This window comes from Hydra vulgaris, chromosome 15, assembly GCF_038396675.1.
Source record: "Hydra vulgaris chromosome 15, alternate assembly HydraT2T_AEP".
NCBI classification, from domain to species: domain Eukaryota; kingdom Metazoa; phylum Cnidaria; class Hydrozoa; order Anthoathecata; family Hydridae; genus Hydra; species Hydra vulgaris.
This window is the reverse complement of record NC_088934.1, coordinates 32270001-32295000: the sequence shown is the minus strand read 5'-3', so window position 1 is coordinate 32295000 and position 25000 is coordinate 32270001. Positions and strand designations below refer to the sequence as shown.

Here is a 25000-nt window from a genome sequence, read left to right as displayed (position 1 = left end):
GGTATATGTAACGTTGAATAAGCGTTGTTTCATAAATAGCTTAAATACGTTGAAAAAGCAGCTAATGTCTAACGTTGATAAACCTTCAACTTTGCGACGTTTTTACAGTGATTATTTGCGTACTTTTATTTAACGTTGAATAAACGCGGTTTTTTGAGAAGATAATATAAGTTGATATTTATACGCTTATTCAACGTTGAAAATGTGACGTTTAAAAAGCGGTTTATTTTTAACGTTGATGAAGCATAGATTTTGAATCGTCTTTAAAATGGCTTTTTGCGTAAGTTGATTCCACGTTGAATAAACGTCTTTTTTTGAGAAGCTAAATTACGTAACAATTTCAACGCTTATTCATCGTTTAAATTTACCGCGATTTGGTATACAATAACAAACATTGATTCAACGTTGAAAGCGCGTTGTTTTTGTGACTGTAACGCTTTTTCTACGCTGCGACTGGTTTACAATGTTGATTCAACGCTGACATGTTTGCTGGGTTTATATTAAAAACGTTATCAGCGCACGGTCGTTCAGACTTACTAAATAAGTGGAAAAATTGTTATACACAAGCGCAGTAAAATGTTCATATTTCAAGAGTTTCAAAAATGGCAACGAATACCGAATATAAAAAATTTCTCATGCACAACAAGCAACTTTTTCTATTTTTTGGCCGTTAAATATGCATTTAGTCATTAATTAAAAGAAAATTGTTACAAAAATAACTTGCAGTACATTAAACAGTGATTCAAATAAAATAAAAAACCTCTAAGAATGAATAATATGTAAGTTCAATAATAGCTACTTTAACACGGTTAGCACGGATCCTGATAATGCCTACCTAGCTGACCCAATAACGCCACTTACAGAAACTATACGGAAAGATAGTGTACACATCAAGGTAGCCTGTGAATTTTAAAATCTTTTAATTTTGTCCGCGGAAAAAAATTTAATCTTGAATGTTCAAATTAATTAGAATTTTGACTTCATAGTGCGCTAATAAAAACACTTGTAGAATATGAACAACTTTATATAATTTGATAGAAATTGGTGCAAATGTAGCCTATAGTCACACCAAACTATTAACAAAATTTTAATCTTATTGGTTGACTGGTTTAGGATTTATGGCAGTTTTAGATTAAATTATGTCAGTTTTTTGCAACTTATACGTCAAAGCCTTACCGATTACTTTGATATTCGGTAACGATTATCAAAGTAATCGGTAAGGCTTTGACGAATGTGCGTCGACACGGCTTTGAAAGTATGTGCGTGTGTGTTAGGGGCAACTCCTTTGTTTTCAAATGAAAAACAACCTTTTTAAAAAAAGAGCCCACATTTCTCAAACAAAAGATCCTATTAGTATAATAATATTTTTTAAGATGATGAAAATGCTCATTATAAGCCGTATGCTATGAATTTCAGCTGGCCAATCTCTAATAACTCAAATTATTTTAGCAGTTCTTTAAAGATGCCTAATGCTTAGATCAATTATGCAGCGCAACAATCTTTCTTTGTATTCTAGATGATTATTTTTTTGCTTATACCTCGACCAATGCTGATAAAAATGAGATTCTGGTACAGTTCGGGTTGTTGCTCAATGCAATGATTTATCAAATCATGTGTATCATGTTATTCAGTCCCGCAAAATTTCTGGTGGCTATTTGGTTAAGCTCGAAATTGATCGTGGCAAAGGTTTTCTAAAGTTTTACCTAAGCATTGTCGATAATGCGTTTTGAGATGAAACCAGCTTACCACAACAATAACAACCTCTCACTCAAAGGACTTGTAAAGACAATGGAGTCAAAAAACAAATTCTTGTTGGGGCATCAGAAGATTTGCCAAAAAACACACTCCAATATTAAACAAAACTGATTAATGCAAATGGAGTTAAACTAATTTTGGTTTGTGATATGAAAGTTGTTAATTTAGTTTGTGGTTTTCAAACCCATTCAAGTGCATACCCTTTCACATGGTGTGATATCAAATCCAAGTGTCTTACCAAATCTGGATACTTGCGTACACTGAGCTCAATCAATTCAAGCCTCGAGTCTTTTCAGCAATATAGCGGGGTTGTTGCTAATGCAAAGCTATTCCCAATGTCATTCGAAAGCCAATCGTCTGCGGGCCTGTCAATGTTCTGATTTTGGAAATCATCCCACCGTTGGAATTGCATCTCCTCTTAGGATTTGTCAACGATCTTTTCAAGATACTTAAAACTGCTTGGATAGAAGCTGTTAAGTGGCCAGCCGCCCTCAACATTTACTGAGCCCATATCATGTGGGCCAGTTTGAGGGAAATGAATGCAGGAAACTTGTTAAAATGTGGAGGTGCTGCAGCAACTTGCTGGTACAAATATGATTCCCAATATTTTGTGTATGATTGAAGCATTCAAAAGCTTCAATTTAGTTGTGAAGGCTTGCCTTGGATACAATCTTCAGCTGGATTTCGTTGAAAAAATTAAAAATTTCAAAAGGTGTTACTTAATGACAAATGGTGCAAGCGTAACACCTAAAGCTCACGCTGTTTTCTACCACATCAAGGAGATCATCAGTCACAAAGGATCCCCCTTAGGGCCCTATAGTGAACAAACTGTCGAAACTTTTCATCAAGATTTTTATCAGCAATGGTCGAAGTATAAGCAAAATAATAATCATTCAGAGTACAAAGAAAGATTGTTGTGCTGCATAATTGATCTAAGAAGTAAGCATCTTTAAAGAACAGCTAAAATTATTTGAGTTATTAGAGATTAGGCAGCTTAAATTCATAGCATACGGCTTATAATGAACATTTTTATCATCTTTAAAAATATTATTATAGAGTATTTGTATAAAAAGAGTACATAGAGCTATTTAATAATAAATATTTTGTAGAGAAAATCAAAGAACAAGTCTTAAAATGTAATCAATTACTATTTTATGGTAATACAATGTAATAAATAGGGTGTAAAGAGTTATTTTTCACCTAATTTTGAAAGTAAATGTTTTTAAGATGGTTTCAAGAGTCAATACAAAAAGATTTAAGAGATCTGCTTTTTTGTTTGTTTTACCGACTAGCCAGGTTTTTCACTTTTTTTTAGCATTTTGGATGTAGTTTATACCTTAGAAAATGTTGAATTGTTCACGCTATGCATTCATGGCCTGGGGGGCATGGCCTTTCTACTTTTTTTTTTGAGGACCTTTTGTTTGAGAAATTTAGGCTCTCTTTGTAGAAATTTTGTTTTTTATTTGAAAATAGAGAAGTTGCCTTTTCCCCCCAACCCTCCTCCTTCCTCCTCCACACGCACACACTTTGAAAGGCGTGTCGACGGATTCAAACCACGCTTTAAGTAGCAAATCAATATTTTGGTCTATAAAATAAAAATGGTACATTTAACAATTTAATATTTATAATAAAAATTGTTGGTATTACATAGTAAAACACTCATGTAACCATTATTTTACAAATAGTGACCAAATTTCAATATAATCGGTAACGCTTTGAGGTATAAGTAGCAAAAAACTGACAAAATTTAAACTAAAACTGCCATAAATCCTAAACCAGTCAACCAATAAGATTAAAATTTTGTTAATAGTTTGGTGTGACTATAGGCTACATTTGCACCAACTTTTATCAAGTTATATAGAGTGGTTCATATTCTACAAGTGTTTTTATTAGCGCACTATAAAGTCAAAATTTTACTCAATTTGAACATTCAAAATTTTTTTCCGCGGACAAAATTAAAAGATTTCAAAATTTGCATCACAGGGGTACCTTAATGTGTACACTATCTTTCCGTATATGCATTCATGGCCTGGGGCCATGGCCTTCCCACTTTTTTTTTGTTTCCGTAAGTGACATTCTTGGGTCAGCTAGGTAGGCATTATCAGGATAACCGTACCGTGTTAGGCTGTTTTGCATATTTATTTCAAATCCTTTTTCAAAAAAAAAAAAAATATATATATATATATATATATATATATATATATATATATATATATATATATATATTTATATATATAAATACAGTCCCTGGCCACAATACAATAATCACCTAAATTTTTTGTGTATTTTTAACTTTAAGGATTTGTAACAAGTATAAAAAAAGTAAAGTTTCAGTATTAGCTAAACTTTATTGACAAAACATGTTTCCTTATTAATAAAATAATAATTTAAAATCAATATAGACACATTTCATCCCTCTATTCAAAGAAGTGACTTTTGCTATTCTATGTTTACTGCTGCTGTCTTAATTTTTTCGTTGTGGTGCCAGTGATAAAGTAATTTTTCAATCAAATCTCTTTTCTTTGTAAAAACCTCGGAAGCGATTTTCTTTTTGAGAATGTTTCACAAATTCTCAATCGGATTAAGGTCAGCAGAGTTCCAAGGCCAATCTAAAACGGGGATTTAAGAAAGTTTGTGATACTTTTAGATTTATAGCATGGAGCACTATCATGCATATGCGTAAGTGTATTTTTATTTGGAAACATTCTTGTATTTAGAGGATAAGTTGGATCTCCATAACCTTTCGTTACTGTATTTGGTTCATCATCCTATTGACAATATATAGTCTTCGTGTGCCTTTACATCTGATAACTAAACACATCCTAACTATAGTTGGATGTTTAATAGTCTTTACAATGCAATCTGGATGATATTTTTTGTTTGATCTTCTTCGGAAGAAGGTGGCTTTGTCCAACATGATCTCAAAAGTTGAATTGCCTAAAAAAAACACACAAATGAAAAAATTATTATAGGGCGGTGATAATTAAGTTTATGTCGTAAGTTAAACACTTTTTTAACAATATTTCATTTAAAGTAGATAAACTTACACATTCCCAATCTCTAATAGTCATATAATTATAACTTTTTGCCCAATGCAATCTGTTTTTTTTTTTATCATCGATGGAGTTAGTTTTGATTATTTAACCGGTTTGTGTAATTTTAAACCAACTTCAGCCAGACGTCTCTTTACTGTTCGCTCCGAAACTTGTATTCCAGCCTCTTGAACAAGTTTTGAAAGCAAGAGGGATGATTTTTTTCTATTTTCCAGATAAACATCTCTTATAATTTTGTTTGTCAAGGGAGTGATTTTACGTTTTGACCCACTCCGTCCTATCCTTTTCAAAGAAAAAGTGATGTCGTTTTCCATTACGTGTTTGATTTTATTGACAAAAAGTTGCAAAACTTCACACATTTTAGCAATTTTTCGTTGTGAACGCTCTGAATGATGTTTTTTCAAGTTTATTTTTTATTGAACTTTTCAATTACAACCTATTACACTAATAATAATAATAAAATAGTAATATATCTTAATTCTTACTATTTATGGTAACTTTAAAAATTGTATTAAAAATAATAAAACACTTTTCACTCAAAAAAAACAACTGTTGAAATATTAAAAAAATGTATGTGACAGATCAACCAAGCTTTTTTAAAAATTGACAAAAATTCACATTGCTGACTTAAAACCCACCTAACTTCTCATTGGTCATGATTGTAAAAAAAATTTATTTTCTATTTTATTCAATAGATGTCAGTATCGTATAGTAAGTTAGTAATAATAATATACTCACCTTAAAATTACCTTAATATAACTTTAAACAACAAAATATAAGGAAAAACTGAGGTGATCATATATATGTATATAAATATAGATAAATTTAGTCACCACATATACATATATATATATATATATATATATATATATATATATATATATATATATATATATATATATATATATATATATATATATATATATGTATATATATATATATATATATGTATATATATATTCACTTATTTACTTAGTTTTGGTGTCATATTGACTCTTCAATAATTCTTGAACCGTTATTACAATTTGACTTTAAATTTTCCATATTGACTCACCAAATATATGAAAATAATATACTAAAATATTTTTATTTAATTCTGAATGAATTGTCCAGAATCGTCTATTTTACAGACTGTGGGTTTTAACTTATTTACTTAGTTTTGGTGTCATATTGACTTTAGAATAACTTTTGAACCATTATTACATCTGACTTTAAATTTTCCATAGTGATCCAACAAATATAAAATAATAAAATACCCCAAAAGTTTTTTGTTAATCGGACAAGATTTACCAGAATCATCTATTTTACGGACTGAGGGTTTTCACTTATTTACTTAGTTTTTGAAAAAAAAAGTTGGGGTTATAATATATTTACACCACACAAATATGCATAAAGGAATCATGGAATCCAAATAGCACATCATTTTGAAATTTTTGTATAATTTACAGAACGGTCAGTAAATTACTACAAAAAGGCTTCACATACCAAATTGCCATATCGACTTTGAATATATTTGATATTTTTGAACCGTTATTAAATTTGACTTGAAATTTTTCATAATGATCCATTTTTTTTTAATCTGACGAGATTAACCAAAAACATCATCAGAATCAATTTTACAGACTGATGGTTTTCATTTATTTACTTAGTTTCGGAAAATAAAATTCGGGGGTTAATTATAATTACACCATACAGATATGCATAAAGGAATCATGAAATCCAAATAGTACATCATTTTGAAATTATTATATAATTTACAAAACGGTCACTAAATTACAGCAAATGGGCTGCACAAACCAATTGGCCATATCGACTTTAAATATATTTAATATTTTTCAACCGTTATTAAATTTGACTAGAAATTTTTTATAATGATCCAATTTTTTTTTTAATCTGACGAGATTATGCAGAATTATCTAATTTACAGACTGATGGTTTTCACTTATTTACTTAGTTTTGAAAATAAAATTTGGGGTTATATATTAATAACACCATACAAATATGCATAAACAAATCATGGAATACTACATGGAAACCAAATACTTCAAATTTTCAACATAATAATTAAACATAATAAATTATTCAACATCATAAATTTTGGATTTAGCTTATTAAACACTTAAATATTAACGAATTTGTATTTTAAATTTTTGCCTCACTCTACGTCACTTTTTCAACGGAAGATCGGCTTTCAAAATTTTTCCTAAAGTACAAGGCTTGGCGTGCCTATGCCGTATCCAGTAATTTATATATCTATTGCTTGTCTGTTAACATCAAATCTTGCATTCATTTTCAGTCACTTCCTGATAATTGATTTTTTTCAAATATTGAATAAATACTCTTGCTTGATGACACTACATTATTCACTAAGTAATTTTGCAATAAGTCAACTAATTAAGTTAATTTTAAAAAAGTTTGATTTTTGTATGAGAAGAAGAAGAATAATTTTCAAAAAAGGTCTTTTATTCGAAACTAATTATAAACGCGTTTAGTTTAATTGGATGAGGCGTTGACATCGTTAACGAAATGTCAATTGTTTAAGACTTGCCTCATCCTGAATTTTTTGTTATTTTACACGCAGATACAGCCAAATGTATTGAAAAAAACAGATTACAAAATTTGAGGTTTTAATAACATATAAAAGCATCGGGTTTTAAAATTTCGTTTTAAGTTTTACTTATTTTAAATAAAAGAAAAAATAAATTAAAAAAAATATATATTTTGAACTAAATTCCAATCAGTTCACAATTGCGAATAAATGCTTTTACTTACGACAAAAATCATATAAATAAAACCTCACATTAACAACATCAAAAGGTTTAAAATAGTTCAAAATATAAAAGTTTTAGCCTAACGTAAAACTGACCTAAGCGTGAAAAAGCAGATCTATATATATATATGTATATATATATATATATATATATATATATATATATATATATATATATATATATATATATATATATATATATATATGTATATATATATATATATATATATATATATATATATATATATATATATATATATATATATATATATTGTTGTTGTATGATTTAGTACTAAAATTATTAAACTCCTTATCGTTGTAGAGCGCTCAATATTTAAGAAAAATATTTATTTTTTCAAAAACAGAGCGTTTTATACTTATATTTAGAAAACACAACTTTTAATGGAACGCAAAGTTTCATGCCTACCGGGAATCATCAGCCGCGAAGTACAAAATCAAAAATATAAAAAAACCTTTAAAAATTACAAACTACGGTAGAATGAATTTTGACTAAGCATCTGCGTATCGTTATCGAAATATCGAAACTAACCGATATTTTTTACGATTATGAGATTCGATATTAATTGCTATGATCCGATATGTTTCGATATGATTCCGAATGCCATTATTTACATTGAATTGTTAAAAACGGCTCAGGTGATTAGGAGAACCACCCAAATACTTAGTTTTTTAAATAAAAACATACCGTGGTGTGAGCTAACAAAGTCCTATGCTTTAAGAAAGCCCTAATTTAAGAAATGACAAATTTTGTATATATAAAAGAAACATTTGCGGAAAAAAATTTGTTGTTTTAACTTGATATATGGATCAATGATGATTTCCTAATTATATTGATGTTTTAATCGTTTGTGGGTAAATCAATTTTTAATTACAACAATTGTAGTAATTTTTAATTGAAATCACGTGACAATTGAGTCATGTTACAATTCTCAAATCTTTCTTTAAGTGATCATCAAATATTAAAATATTTTTACATGCTCTATTTTTTATCAAATCATATTACATACTGATCGTTTAAATGCCTTTTATCACCTAAATCAGTACAAAAACAAATCTATTTTATTTTTTCAAATATTTATTTATTAAAACAAATTGGAATGATAAATAAATGTCATAGTTATGGAGTTTTTGAAAATTATTGTTATTATTAACAAATATATATATATACATATATATATATATATATATATATATATATATATATATATATATATATATATATATATATATATATATATATATATATATATATATATATATATATATATATATATATATATATATATATATATATATATATATTCAAAATTTGTTTACTTTGGCAATTTTACCGTTACTTTGGCAGTTTTACCGTTACTTTGGCAATTTTAAGTCGATCAGGCAAAACTCCTTGGCTAACGCAAGACGAAAAGATTATAAATAGAATATTATAAATAGAATATTTATATGAACTTTTCCTTTGATACCGTCTAATCCTATTGCTTTATTTGGTTTATTCGTTTTGAAAGCAGCTTCAAATTCCTTATAGGATATTTCAATGCAATTAAGATTTTTTGTTTTTTGAGGTAAAAGTTTAAAAGAATTACCAGTATATGGAATAGTTTTTGCTAAGTTAGGCCCTGCTAAAATAAAATGCTTATTTAATTTAACTGCAATATCGCTTAAAGCATATAAAATTTTATCATTAACTTTAATACCGTTAGGCGAAGCGCCTGATTTAGTTTAAGCTTTACCAGTGATTTCTCTTAAAACTTACGAAGTGCGTTTGGAGTTTTTTTTTTTTTTTCAAGTAAGTCAAGATAGCATTTTTTTTGAAATTTTTTCTTTGTCTTTCGAACTCTCTAGCATAATTTTTGTAAATAGCTTTTTTTTCAACTGATTTGGATTTCATGTACTTAATATATATTTTTTGTTTAATTGTGAAAAACTTTCTTAGTACATTGGTTACCATAGAGACGTTATTTTTTTAAGCTATTGGTTTATTTCAGTTTTGCGTCATTTGCGTCATAAATATCATTGAATGTTTTAAGAAAATTGTTATAAGCTAAGTTGGCGTCCTGAAAAGGATCAATATGGTGCCAATGAAGCATTGATAATTGGTCATTAAATGATGCTAAATTTGCTTTGCTATGAAAGCGTTCACAAAAGCTATTTTTTTATCCAGTGTTAATTTAGTATCTATATTTATGGAGAAAAAAATTGGTAAATGATCTAGGATATCGCATTTAAAGATTCCTTTTTCAAGAGAAATGCTCCGTTTTTAAATAAATCATTGTAAAACTCTTTAATGTTGTATTTAACGTGATACTATAAACAATCAAAATTAAAATCTCCGATTAAATAGTTTAATTTTTTTTCATGGTTACTTTTTTTGAAAATAACTTTTTATGGATTGTCAACCAAAACAACACGAAAACTTGCCTATGAATTTGCAATGACTCTTTCTAAGCGCATTCCTAAATCCTGGAAAATTTTACAAATTGCTGGGAAACAGTGGCTTCGTGGTTTTATGTTACGTAGGAATGAGTTATCTTTACGAAATCCAGAGGCTACTAGTATGGCACGAGCAACTGCTTTTAATCGTTATACAGTCGGAGAATTTTTCACCAATCTAAAAGATGTTCGTCTGCGACACAAATTTCAGCCACAAAACATATATAATGTTGATGAGACAGGTCTCACAATCGTTCAAAAACCAGTTAAAGTAATTGCTGAAAAAGGAGATAAACAAGTTGGAAGGATAACTTCAGCAGAAAGAGGGACATTGGTAACAGTTTGTTGTGCAGTTAATGCAATAGGAAACTCAATCCCTCCATTTTTTATTTTTCCAAGAGTTCATTTCAAAGGAAGTATGTTAAATGGTGGTCCACCTGGATGTGTTGGGGTTGCAAACCCATCTGGCTGGATGAATTGTGCAATGTTTTTCGAGTGGATGAAACATTTTATTCAAAATGTGAAATGTTCACCAGCTAATCCAGTGCTTTTACTTCTTGACAACCATGAGAGCCATGTTTCAATTGTGTGTTTAGATTTAGCTAAAAAAAATGGCATAACTATGCTGTCCTTTCCACCACATTGTAGTCACAAGCTGCAGCCATTAGAATGGTCAGTTTATGGGCCTTTGAAACGTTATTACAATACAGCCTGTGATGATTGGGTTGTATCTAATCCAAGACCGATGACCATATATGATATAGCTGCAGTTGTAAGGAAAGCTTATGCACAAGCTTTTACTTTGTCTAACATTTCTGCAGGATTTGCTGTGGCAGGAATTGAACCCTTTAATCCTAACATATTTTCTGATAATGAGTTTTTGGCTTCATATGTAACAGATTGTCCAGAACCTATTACTGCTAACCCATCTCCAGGTGTTATTGATCCAGTTTCTGCTATTGTTCATGCCCCAGCTTTTAATCAATCATTGATGTCAAGTCTGTCATCAAGGCCAGCTTGTAGTGGATTGCCAATTCAGCCTATATCTGACCCTGTAAGTCAACTATCCAGTGTTTCTACTAATATCTCTCATCAAGCAAGTCTAGAAAAAATTAGGCCATTTCCGAAAGCTGGATCAAGGAAGTTCATTAAAGGACGTAAGCGTCAGCGTACCCGAATACTCACAGACACCCCTGTTCGAAATGAACTAAATAGGCTTCAGGAATTGAAAAAAAAGTCTCAGTCAAAAAAGAAAAAATATGAAAAGCAAATAAAATCTTCATGACAAGGAAAAGAAACCTTGATCTTGAAAGTAATGAAAAAAAAAACGTTGAGTCTCAGTAAAAAAAGAAAGATAAATTTGTAGTAAAATTAATAATAACTTTATTGATATTTATTATAGACATACTTTTGACGACTGAAAAATAATTCTTACACATTTTTGGTATAAGTTTGATCTCAGAACATGTATACACTCAAGGGTGCTTATAGGTAGGATCATGGGAGCATACTGGTATGCACCCATGATCCCAATTGAGGGTTCTTAGTTTTTATAATTTTAAATCTACTTAAAATATTCTGGTAAAAAAAAGATTATTGAATTATAATAAGGTATAAAATTTGCTATTATGTACTGTTACTTTAGAGATCGAAATGAAAACATATATTCAGTAAATTGGCCTGATAGATTTTTAGGATCATGGGTGCATACTCTACCCTACTTTTTTAAGACCAATCCACACCAATTTTTTTTTGGTTTTCTTAGTAGGTAACCAAATTGATATGAAACGAGAAATATTAATAATAACTAATTTTTTATTTTAATTTTAGGTTGTCGTTGTTGTACAAAAATGTGAAAATCTGTGTGGATGACATTCTAAAAGAGGAATTGCCAAAAACCGCTGGATTTTCAATCTCAACTGACCTCTGGCAAAGCAGAAACAATGATGCATACCAAGCCAGTACATTGCACTATGTGAGTGAAGACTTCCGGTTAAAGATATTTGTGATTTGAGTTTTTTCGGACAAAATACAGCTGAAGCCATTGCTCTTCGTCTGGATAAGTATGTTTCAGTATTTTATTTTTATTAGGTTAAATTTTCTGTAAGTTAAGTTAACCGTTTGAATTATTTTGATAACTTTTTGTTACAAAAAAATAAAACCCGCCATTTAGTTTAAAATTAATTGCACAAATTAATACTTTTATTTATATTTAAAATAACAACAAAAGTATTAGTTAGTATTTTAAAATATCAATAAAGCAAACAACTAATTTTACTGTGCCTTTGAGAAATGTCTCAGAGTTGGCTGGAAATAATGGAGTTTTGTCCGTTATGTGTGTCCGTGATTCAGCCGCTAATATGAAGGCGGAAACTAACAAGTGCAATTTTGTAGATGCATTTCTTTTTTGTGCTGATCATCTTTTGAATTTGGCAGTTGAAGCAACTGTCAAAGAAACAAAAGGTTTTGACAGTTTGGATCTTCACGAAGCAATCCAAAGAGCAACTAAATTAAGTTCAAGATTCCACTAGCCGTCTTTGTCTGAGCTAAGAATTAATAAAGAGATAACTAGTTTTTAGTTCAACAACCTTTTTAGCTTTTATAGCAATTTAGTTTATAGCTTGATACAATACAAGCGCAATTTAAACTTCTCAGTACACTTTGTATAACAAAATTTTTCTAAAAATAGCTATCGATAAAAACTAATAAAATGTTAACACTTAAAAAGTGAAAACATATAACATAGTTAATTTCAGTTTTTATTAATAGTAAATAGTACTAATCAACTTTTATGTTATGTTTCTTATAATTCTACAAGCAAAAACAAGCAAAAAGTTCTCAAAAAACTGGGTGGATTTGATGAAGCCTATGAAGCACTGATAACTCAATCCAATGCTTATCAGGAATGGATTGCTGCAAAAAGATTATTCAATGAACGGTTACATGCTGAAATCCAAGGTCATGTTTCAGAAGATGATCCTTCCTATAATGTTGGAATGGAAGAAGCTCCTGCACTTCTGACTTCCTATTCTGGTCCGGCTTCACCTGCAAAGCCGGACATTGTCACTAAATGGGAAATATTTCAAAAACTCCCAGTGGTTGTTGGTGTGGACGTGCAGAAATTTTGGAGAGCAAATATGTGCAAATTTCCTCTCCTTGCTCAAGCTGCTAAAAAATGGCTATGTGTACCTGCTTTCTTCAGTAAAAGTCTTTAGTGCCGGTGGTGGAATTGTCTTTTATAAAAGAACTAAATTGCAGCCTGAACAAGTTGAAAAATTGTTGTACATTCAGCAACATTACCCTAAGATCCAGATCAAAAGATGGTTTCTAACCAGTCGGGATGAAAAAGAAGAATTGTTTGAAGAGGCTTCTACAAATGACTCTGAGAATTCAGATGCTTCAAGTCAGGGATCTTCTACTTCAACTCTTGCATCAGCAGTTGAAATGGATGACAAACTTACATTGGTTTATTGCTAAAGTGGCGTCATTGCTCTATTTTACTGCTTAGATTTAAAATTTGCCATATCGTGATGTAGTGATTTCAATAAACCTTGTCTTTGAGATTAAACTTTAATCTTTTTTTGTATTAAGTCACAAGCACAAACCTTAACATGTTAAACATGTCAAGCCAACAGTTTATTAAGTAAAACATTGTTATTTTTTATTTTAGTTGTTTTTTGTTGCAGCTTACGTCTTAAATAAATTAAAAAATTAAAATTACAAATAAAGTTTTCTTTTTTTTTTTTTTTTCACATTAAATATACTAGTCATTAAGTTTATTAAAGTTATTTAGGTATTTAAAAAATTATTTTTTTAGTCGGAAAAAGTAATATTGCCATAAACCGATAAGTATCGTTATCGTTTGAGTTACGATATAAGTTACGATATTTATGATAATTGAACGATAAATATCGTAAAGAATCGATAAATATCGAAACTTTATAGTGCAAATTTTTTGGTTACGATATTATCGTAAAATAAAAAAACTTACGAAACGCACATTCCGATATCTTATCGTATCGTATCATAATAAGAAAAGTTTCGAGACGCAGAGCCTTAGCTTTGAGGTTATAATACAAAAAGAGGTAATGAAAAACTTATCTCCGCTATCAAATAATGAAAGAGAAAAATTATTTTTGTGTCTACATTTAGAAACAAATTCGTCACTTATGTTTAGCAGCTTGTTACCTTTGTAAAAAAGTATTTCGAACTTCTCGTTTAAATAAAGCTTACACATTTTTGACGCAAGATTGAATGATTTACAGCGTTTAATAATATTCCATTTGATTGAAGTTGTAAAATTTTTTCCTTTTTATTCCCATACTCTCTTAGACAATTCATTGTCGTTTTTGAACTTTTTTACATTAAAAGATTTTAGATGGTTTGCATAACGTAGCTTAAATAAGGTTTCACTTATTCCAATCTATACGTTATGTTTGTATTGAGGTTTATTTGAGCGTAACGGTGGCTTGGTAAACGATGCCGTTAGATAAGCAGTTGTTGTTCAGTGGACAAAGAGATTTTTTAATGCAATTGCAGGCTTTTTCTTAAATTTTACATCACCATATAAAACATTTTTGCTGTGTAAGTTGATAATAGATTTAATGTTTGACATACAGGAGTAGCTTACCTTAATTGTGTTTCTGATAAATATTTTATGAAGTTAGTGGTTTTTAGGAAAATGCTTATCAATTAGGGTTAAAAAGCGTTGACCAATTTTGGTTTTAACATTTTTACTAAATGAAGGATTGTACCAGATTAAGTTTTGTTTGTGGTTATTTTTTGGAAATTTTTTTATGCTTGGTTTATATGCCAACTTATTAGTATATCCCGATTGCTTTAATGCATCTTCATAAAGATGTGTCGATTTAATAAAAATAGCTTCACTCAATGTGTTGGCGGGCAATCTTAGCTCAATATTTTTTGGAAGATTATTATTATGTTAGATGGATGGTTAGAATCAGCATGTATATAGTTTAGGTTATTTTCAGGCTTACAGTATGGTTGAAATGATTTTTGAGTAAGATTAAAAATGAAATCAAGATAACAATTTTAAGATTGCAATTGATAGAGATGTTACGTTTGTTACGTTTGAAAACTTGAACTACATGTTTTTTTATTTGTTCCATTTAATTTTTGTTCTTAAAAACAGCTAACCCGTCATCTCGATATAAACAGAAATCATTTTTGTTGTAAAACTACGAAAGTTGATCTAAAAGAAAAAGCCCAACTAGTTCGCAAACTTCCGCTCCATCATAGGCTCTTATGGTAACATCAAACAATCCTGCTTTTTTCTTAATCCATGATATGCCACCGTTAAAAATGAAAAATTTTCTTGCATGACGTATGATGGATTTGCTTTGCTCGTCTATTATTAAATGCTGCTTGGCGAACGTAATTGCGTTGTTTTGCTTGTTTTCATCAATTAACAGATAAAAATCATTTATATCAAATACTAAAAATTTACAAAGGTGTTTATCATCATTTTATCGGAACTAATTTATCACATTCTGCGTATTTTACCATTGGTTTAAACAGAACCTGATTCTTAATTCCGAGTTGATATTTGATAAAATAAATTTAGACAGTCTTCCTCATTCTTTGCAGGATTTAAAAGACGCACTGTGGGGTTGTTCAGGAAGTTGGCTTTTTGATCTTTTAAAGTTATAAAACAATCGGCAGTTCCGTTTATCTCGATTCTATTAAAAAGGTCGTGATTTTTTAAAACTTGCTTACTTTCTTTATTTACTACTTCCTTTAGATCTGGATCAGCCTTTTTATAAATGGAAGTGATTGCGTTTTTTAGAAGATGGTTATAATTATCTTTAGATATTTTGTACATGTTGGAAGTTTTGTCAGCTGAAGTTAAAGTTTTATTAAATTTGCGTAAAGATTTAATTTCATTACTTATTTTTTCTTGAAATATGTTGCTGAGATTGCGAAATTTAATAGTTTTAATAAGATTTATTAAACTTTTTTCAAATAGTGACATTTCTTTAATTTGTGGAGGGCACTTTAAAGATTTTACTCCATAGTTTGTGAAATCATTACACTTACTCATCTAAGCTACGTTCAACGAACCATTTAAAATCCTTAAACATAAAAAAAAGATACAAAAACGACACTGAGTTGTCTAAGAAAGCGTGGGAATTAAAAAAAACAGTTTTACAACTTAAATTTTTATACATATTTAATCTACGTATTATTCTACATCATTGATTGCAGCACTTTTTTACAAGGAAATATGTTTGCAAATATTTAACTTATATAGACTTTAAATTATGTAATGTTATAAATTATATAAAGTTTTACAGTTTGACTTTTACTTAAAAAATGCATTGCAGCAATCTCTACTGCTTTTTAATTTATAGAATTTATCATTCAATGGTAGAGATGCTCACAACATCACACAAATTTGTCAAAGCCCAACATTTCTACTACGCAAAGCACAGGTAAGTCTAATATTTTATATTTAACTACTTGTTTTTTTTATTTTTAATTTCTTTTATTCCTATGTTTTGCTGTACAAAGAAGGTTTACAAATTTCGTCAAATTAAAGGTATAATATTTACAAGTCTCGTGAGTCAAAATATATAATGACATTTACAATTAAATAGTAAAAGCCGGACTTCAAGAAGATCGTAACGATGTGATTGGTAAATATTATGAATATGTTAATTATAATTTTATATTAAGTACAACTATATTTTGATAGTCTTTAGATTAGAATAAACTCTTAATAAAAATTAAATTTAAAATAAGTTCAAGATTAAAATTAAACATAACATAATGCAGCATAGTAACTAAAATTGTTAAAAAAAAAAGTCAAGAGTTTTTTTTTTTTTTTGTGGAATAAATAATTTTTTTAATGTCTTGTTTGAAAAAAATAAGAGTCATTTAAATAATACACATAATCGAGTCAGTTTACTTTGTAGTTGAAATATGTAATTTTATTAAGTCATAGAAAAATTCAAAGTTATTTGTTTAAGTTTAGCTTCAGATTTTTTAACTTAGTTTTCAAAGAATTTTGATTATCTGAATAGCAAATTGATTTATTTTTAGTTACTAGTTTGTTGTATAAATACGGACCCCGATATGAAATTGAGAACAGGAAAAGTTTTTTTTTTTGAAAGGTGTAATAAAGTTTTCTATGTCTCTTGTGTTATATTTACTTACGTTATTTGTATAAATGTTACTTAAAAAATGATTTGGTATTTTGACCTAATTCAAACTTTAGCATAAACAATATGTTTTGGTAAATGTTATTTTGATAAATATTTAGCACATTCATTTCTTTAAATTATAGTTCAGCATTTGCAAATTTGTCTTACAGCATGTTTCTGACGTCGATATAAAGTTTTCAAATTAGTTATATGCATATTCGCCCAAGCTATATTTACATATATGAGGTAGCTATGTGTTTTAAATAACTTTGCGAGGTATGTATGTAAGTTTTAAATAACTTTGCGACGACATAAGTCATGTTTTATAAAGTAAACCTATGTTTTTTGATATTTTAGTGCTTAAAGCATTTATTTGAGCTTTCCAGGATGAACTTCATCAAATATAACTCAATTATAACTCAATAATCATTTATTTGAGCTTTCCAAGATGAATTTCATCAATTATAACACCTAAATGTTTAGTTTCATTAGTTCTTTTAATTACTATATTTTCTATTTTTGAGAGAGTAAATAATTTTGTTGTGTGTTTCTTTGCTGGTTTGAATGAAGTAATGGGAATTTTGTCTTTTCTATGTTTAGGGAAAACCTATTTATTTTTAAAACATATATTTAATTTTTGGAGTTCTATGTTTACATTGCATTGTCAAGAAACATTATAAATTCAAATTTGCTTGAAACTTTTGCAAGGTTGTTAATGTAGATTAAGAACAAAAGAGGAGCTAAAATTTTGCGAATACACAAATCGATCTATTGAGTCTAATGTTTTCGACACAATAGATCAAATTGATCTATTGAGTCGAACGTTTTCGACTCAATAGATCAAATCGATCTATTGAGTCGAATGTTTTCGACACAATAGATCAAATCGATCTATTGAGTCGAACGTTTTCGACTCAATAGATCAAATCGATCTATTGAGTCGAACGTTTTCGATTCAATAGATCAAATCGATCTATTGAGTCGAACGTTTTCTACACAATAGATCAAATTGATCTATTGAGTCGAACGTTTTCCACAAGTCTACAAGGACTCCTAATACGAATTTTTGACATATTGATTCACAAATCCTATTGGTACGGTCTACAATGGCATGCTCTGTCAAGTGCTGAGTTTGAAAACCATTGTGGTTTTCATTCAGGATTTTGTTTGTGATTAGGTATTTATATAAACGATTGTAGGTTGTTTGTTTAAGGAGTTTTGAAAACACGGGAACAATTGGTATTGGTCTGTAACTATTTAAGGAGGAAGTTTCTCCGGACTTATAGATAGGAGTAATTTTAGCTATTTTTAAATGGTCGGGTACAACTCCTGTAATTATTGAAGAGTTGAATATTTGGAAAATGGGTTTACTTATTTCTGAGAAAACATTCATAATTATATTGACTGGGATATTACTGATACCTGAACCTTTGTTTATTTTTAATGTTTTAGTTGTAGATTCAGTTTCTTCGTATTCTAGTGCTTTGAAAACTAGAGAGCTTGTTTGTAGGTTGAATTTTTGAAACAAGTTTAGAACCTTTATTTGCAAAGTATTTGTTAAATTTTTCAGAAATAATTTTTTTACATATATGAGGTAACTAATATATAATCGTTTAAAATGAAGTAATTAATATATAATCGTATAATAGATATACCCATTTTAATTACTCCTGCTTTTAAGATAGTTGTAATTAAGGTGGGAGTTATCCGGGTGGGTTTGTTTTTAATTGGAAAAATGTAATGTTAAACCATATCAAAAAGAATTTAGTATTTGCGTTTTCATTATAGCTTAGATAATTTGTGTTCATGTCACCAATACAGAATAGCTTTTTATGTTCAACATTGCTTTATATATATAGTTTCATAAAATTTGAAAACGTTATAACATCTCCTTCGGGCGATCTACAACAAGAAGATATTAAGAGATTTTTTGATATATAATTAATGACTTTAACTGTAAAGATCTCATTATTTGAATCAGAAATAGAAAGATTATTTCTTTTTGTTGTGTTCAAGTCATTATGGATGATGCATATTATTCCACCTACTCTTTTGTTTGCTTCTCTTCCATAAGAAATAAGATTATAGATAAAGATTCGGAGGTTTAAATTTGTTTTAGAATTTTTGTCAGAACACCAAGTTTCTGTAAGATAAATCATGCAGAAGAAATATTTGGATTCGATAAGAAAAATTCAATAACAAAACTTATCGATATTTGTATTTAAGCTCCTGATGTTTATGTGTATTACGGTGAACTCGCCTACATTGTTATGAAGTTCAGCTTTAAAAGTTTTAGTATCAAAGTATGAAGAATGGTCCATTAAAAAGTTTTAGTTTTGAAAACGTCAAAACGCAACTTATCAAAATCTTCTGTTAGAAAGTAATTAGCCATAATAAAAAAATTTTTTTTAGTGGAATTCGATTTGCGTAAAATTATTTTTGAAAGCGCGTATATTCAAAATCTCGACTAAAACTACTATCATATTTAAAAATGGCGTATTCAACTTCGCTACGTAATTTTTCCACTTCTTCCCGAAGCTTTCCTTGATGTTAAGGTTTAAAAAGTTAAAAATTTAATAAATTAAAAATACTTAACTTTTTTTTAAAATCTTCAATTTATAAATCAAATTAAAATCAAATGACCTCTAGAATATTTACCTATAAAACTAATAAATGAAGTTACTGTTTTAATCAGGTGCACAAGAAAAAGCTTGTGCAAAGCTTTGCAAGCTTTGTAAAAGCTTGTTCAAGCTTTAGATTTACAAACAGAAGGTTAAGAACGTCAGTCACAATTCTTCAAAAAGAGTTTAATATTTTGTTTTAATTGATATTAAACATATAATGCAGTATGATTATAAGTTATTTTTTTTATTTTAATTTTAGTTTTTTTGTTTTATATGAATATTGTAATTTTAGTTTTTTTGTTTTATATGAATATGTAACTTTTATCTTGTTTTGTTTATTTTTACTTGGATTTCTAGCCAATTTTTTAAAATTAGAAGTGAGTATAAATAAATGTGATCGCGTTGTTTTTAATAATTATTATTTCTAAAACAGCATTAACAACCTTTTTTTTTTTAGAACGAATGGTCAACGGACTGATATTTTATGGACAAAAGTGATAAAAGTGCAAATAAATTTTGAGGAAAAAAGTCATAATGGTGCAAATAAATAGTATAACAACTATAGGCAAAGAATAAAACTCCCAAATTATCTTCTGGATCCTTGAATATTTTTCCAACTGATAAAGATTCAGTTGTTAATGTTGTTATGGAGATCAAACTTTACCTGAAAATTCTTCAACATCAAACAAAAGTTAACACAATATTGCAGCAAAGTTTGATAGCAAGAAATATGGTAAAAAAATTTTCGATAAGTTACACTTATACTTTAATGACTTAAAAGAACTGAATATATTCAAAGAACCTTTTTAAAGCATTCGTTTACTTGTTACTATTCTTTTGTTTTAATGCATCTCTCAGAAAAGTTGTTTGCAATACTTAAATCTTGAACGTGAGACATATTGCTTACAAATCCAACATTATGACACTTCTAAACTATTTAAAAAATGAGGACCGGAGAAGCTTATTATTTATGACAAGGTGATACTATAAAAATATTCCTATTTTCGTAAAACTGTTTGAAAGAGCAAGTCTTTTAAATCATTTACTAGAAAAGTTCCTCAAATTTTTTTATATTGTTTTATTTATGAACTATGTTTATGTTTATGGTAAATTAGAAATTTTTTTACAAGTGAAGAGGCAGTGAATGGACTCTGGCAACAATAACACAATAAAAAGCTTGCTTCCCACAATCACCCCTACCCCCTTTCTTCCCCCCCTCCCAACCTCTCACACAGACACCTACGCCAAATATCAGTAATATAGCTGTAATATATATATATATATATATATATATATATATATATATATATATATATATATATATATATATATATATATATATATATATATATATATTATACCTATAAAATAAGTGAATACATAAGTAATTGATTTATTACAAAAATTGATTTTTTTTTGAAATTACAGCGATTAGGAAAAAAAGTTAAAGTACGAACTTGTATACTGGGAACTGCCATAAATACGAAGGAGTTGCAAACACAAGCATTAAAATAAAAGTTTGTATTTTTGATTTGCGCACGTATTCTAGATTTTATAAATGCTTCGCAATTACATAGTCTCCTGGAAAGTACCTCAAAAAACAAATATTTCAAATACATTTGAAAAAAGCAATAATCTCATTTTGATCCGCCATTTTTATTTGCTAAACTTAAAAAAAAAAGTGACAAGATAGATTATTTCTGATGACAAGATACTACGAAGCTTATATTATCTTTCCAATGATACACAATATCTCATAACATCACCAACAGTAATAATTGTATGTCACAGTCAACTATACTGACCAGAAATATATCTGGTCAAAATTTTCTGTGAGCAAAAGTAGAGCCTTACGGCTGGGAAAAAAATTAGCGGGCAAGTTAATATAGTAAACAACTATACTTTATACTATATATTTTTACTGACATAAAAAATTTATAAAAAAAAAACCCTCGAGAAATTTTTTTTTTTTTACTCATTTTCAACTTTTTGTTATGGAGTATAAATTTATACTATATTACAAACAAAATTTTTTAGCAAAAAGTTAAAGTTATTCAATCAATAAAAATTAAAGTTTTAAAACATATAATACAAAATTTCTAAAATAACAAATAAATACAATACATCTAAACAAATAAAAAAAGACTTGTATTTAACATTAGATTTTGATTTAACTTATTATAAAAATTTTTTCACCAATCATCAAAAAGTATTTTTCACCAATCATCAAAAGCATTTTTCTCCAATCATCTAAAAGCATTACTCTAAAACAATAGAAAGAAAACGTTTATATTTTTTACCTTTCCGCAAAAAAAGAATTATGAAATTTTTTAAAATTATTTTAACTCTAGCCATAAACAATCGGTTTGGAATCATCATTTTTGGTAACGAAAAATCTTTAAAAAGATATAAATTTTTAAAGGCACATAACACTAAAGAATAAGGATTTTATAAACCTTTTTATTAAATTCAATCTTTCAAGAATTTTACTGACTTTCCTCTTCGTCTCTAAAAAATAAAAACTTGCATAAAATTAAGTTTATTAAAAATCACTTGACCTAACTATTTAAAACATAAAAGAAAGATCATAGTGGACATTTAAAAAGTGGTTGTGAGATACTGAAGCGTGAATTATTTACTAATAATCGAGTTTCCTAGTATTTTATTTGCTTAAAGATTACAGTCAAAACAGCGTTATTCTGGTGACTATTTGTCGTTGCTATGATAACTTTCATTAGAGTCATGCTGAACTATCACAAAAAAGATTTTTAAAGTGATTGTAAAAATTCTTCTTAACATGTCAAATTGTTTGCTTTCCCAAATATTATTCCCACAATCCCTTATGTTTTTCAAAAAAACGATAGATTCTGTGTAATGTGTGTTAAAAAATCAATTCCACAACGCCTTCATGCAACTGAACAAAGCTGTTTTAAAACTTTTGGCTATTATGGAGCTGATTGTTTTATCTACAAAATAGTATTAACTTGGGAAACAATAAAATATTATATTTTCATTATTGTGTGAGTTTTTGTTTTAACAATCCTAACCATAACTAGCCAAGATCCCCACGTTAGAACGCAGCGAAAATAAGTACTTTATAACTTTAAATGTTCATTTTGTTGCTTTTGTTTTTTCTTGTATTCCAAAGTCACCCGACAATAACAGCTTAAATTAAAAATCTAGAAACCAGTTTTTAGAAGTTCAAATTTGAATTTAAATACGGGATATTTTAAAATAAAAAAAAAAGAACCGAGCCATTGGTTTCCTTTTTTTTTGTTTTGTCATGATGACTTTTTTTGTTACCGTTTTATTTACCTTAAGATTGCCTTTTAAGTTATTTAAAACCTCAAAAAGTAAAAGCAAAAAGGGATTGTTGAAGAGATTTTAGGTTTATAAACACATTTCTTCAATGAAATGAGCATAAAAACAACACATAAAAACAATAAACAAGTTTGATTTAAATTCTTACCGTACTGTAATAAAAGTCATCATAGTAACGACGAATAGTTGGAGCAACGTCATTTTAACTGTATTTTTTTTAGCAAACGAATTACAAAGCGAAACTTGTTCATTAGTAATTAGTAGTTAATTTGCGTCTTAGAACATTTTCTAAGATGCAAATTAACCACTAATTACTAATGAACAAGTTTCGCATTAACTATAGTGAATATTTAAAGACTATTTTTAAATACTGACTTTAGTTTTTTCCTATTGTTTTAAATAATAAGATGCAGAGATTGCTAAGTAAAGTTTTAAATTAGGGGCTGTCTATATGGAAAGCGAGCCGGCATGTTTACCGAGCTAGCCCGTGTAATGAAATTTCGTCGTCATTATTATTATAACTTAATTTTATTTTGCGTTTTATATTGCTTTTATAAAAACGAGCAAGCCCGGATTGCGAAATCTTACTTTGTTTGGCCAAGTCTTGGCAAACGGGAAGGGTAAGTTCTCATATAATTTTCTAATTTAAATTATTACGCTTGCTTTTTTGACATTTTTTTTATTTAAAAGCTTCTGTGTATTATTTTTTACAACTTCCAACTTCCGCAAACCTAGTGAACTCATTTATCAATTGATCAAGACTTATTAAAAGAGGTTGAGCCAGTCAACAACAATGATGCAGCAGATAATACTATTAACTTTAAAAAAAGAAAAAGTTATACATTACAAATCATTGACAACAAAAGAAAGCACTAAGAACGAAATTTAAGTGCCGCCCAGCGCGACCAAACTTTTTAAAGAAGCCAGAGACAATATTCATTTAAAAAAAGAAATAGCAGAAGCAAGTGCATTGTAGGCGTATTCTAAGCAAAAGCAAGGGTCGCTGGCTTAAAGCTAGACTCCCTCTTCAATCAGATAATAACTTGATACAAAAGCTGAATAAGTTGATCAAAAAATATTTGAATTTGAAAAAAAAACATGCATAGGAGGTCGCTTTTAGAACTAAAAAAGCAACAAGACTTTAGAAAGGAGCTGGGAAAAATCTTTTGGGCAGGAATAGCTGACTTACAAAACTGGATAAAGAAGGCTAGGAATAGATCAGACCTAGATAGGAAAGAGGACCAAGATTTTATGTACGTTCAAGAACACAACAGAAAGTTTTTTCTAGGGCCTGAAGAAATATTGCAAGAAGGTATTATATATTTTAATATTAATCCATATTATAAACCTTTTTTCTGAACATAAAAACTCTCCTCTCATTGCTCACTCTTCTCAAATTTTTCATTGGTTTTAATTTTGGGTACATAAGTTTTTATTTTATAATGTATACTGTTTTACTTTTCGGAGAATACAAGAAAGAGAAATCCATCTATAAAAAATGCTGCTAAATTAGTAGAAATAAGTTCAGAGTTAGAATTTGGTACGAACACCAGCGAAGATTAATCCTTTTATTCCTATTTTGAACCATGATATTGGCGTTATATAGAGTCAAGTAGTCTTATAAAAGCTGAGATCCCAAAAGATATTATTTCTGGTAATGTTGCTCTAATTGCCACAATTACTGATATTTTTCCAAACGTTTTGACAAAAGTTACTACTGCAATCCTTGATAGTTCTGGGGTTGATCTTACAAATGTAAATTGCAGTAGATCAACTGCATCTAGATATATGAAACAAACATAAAATGGCAGTTATTGCTAAAGAAGATGTCAAACTTAGCACACAAGCTTCTTCCTACCC

The 25000-nt window shown here is 28.7% G+C and overlaps 2 protein-coding genes across 5 annotated transcripts in view; one reads left to right on the top strand and one right to left on the bottom strand.

Annotated features, from left to right (window-relative positions):
* The first annotated feature begins 10033 nt into the window (after positions 1-10033).
* On the top strand, positions 10034-11317 carry LOC136091888 (uncharacterized). The gene has a single exon (XM_065819600.1). The coding sequence runs from the start codon at positions 10034-10036 to the stop codon at positions 11315-11317; it is 1284 nt and encodes a 427-aa protein (XP_065675672.1).
* A 10400-nt stretch (positions 11318-21717) lies between these two features.
* Positions 21718-25000, bottom strand: part of LOC136091562 (hemicentin-1-like) — a 160077-nt gene continuing 156794 nt past the window's right edge. For 2 of the 4 annotated variants that reach the window (XR_010644080.1, XR_010644081.1), the window contains exons 22-23: positions 22276-22327; positions 21780-22083 (exon numbers count right to left, since the gene is read on the bottom strand). Coding sequence is in view for 2 of the 4 variants with exons in the window: in XM_065819247.1 (XP_065675319.1) it covers positions 22306-22327 (22 nt within the window). In the remaining 2 variants the exon portion in view is untranslated. Of the gene's footprint in view, positions 22084-22275; positions 22328-25000 lie in introns of all 4 variants that reach the window. The other 2 variants (XM_065819247.1, XM_065819246.1) reach the window with 2 other exon arrangements.

Excerpts from the sequence above, each read along its gene's own strand:
- LOC136091888 (XM_065819600.1), top strand. The coding sequence starts at position 10,034 with ATGACTCTTTCTAAGCGCATTCCTAAATCCTGGAAAATTTTACAAATT.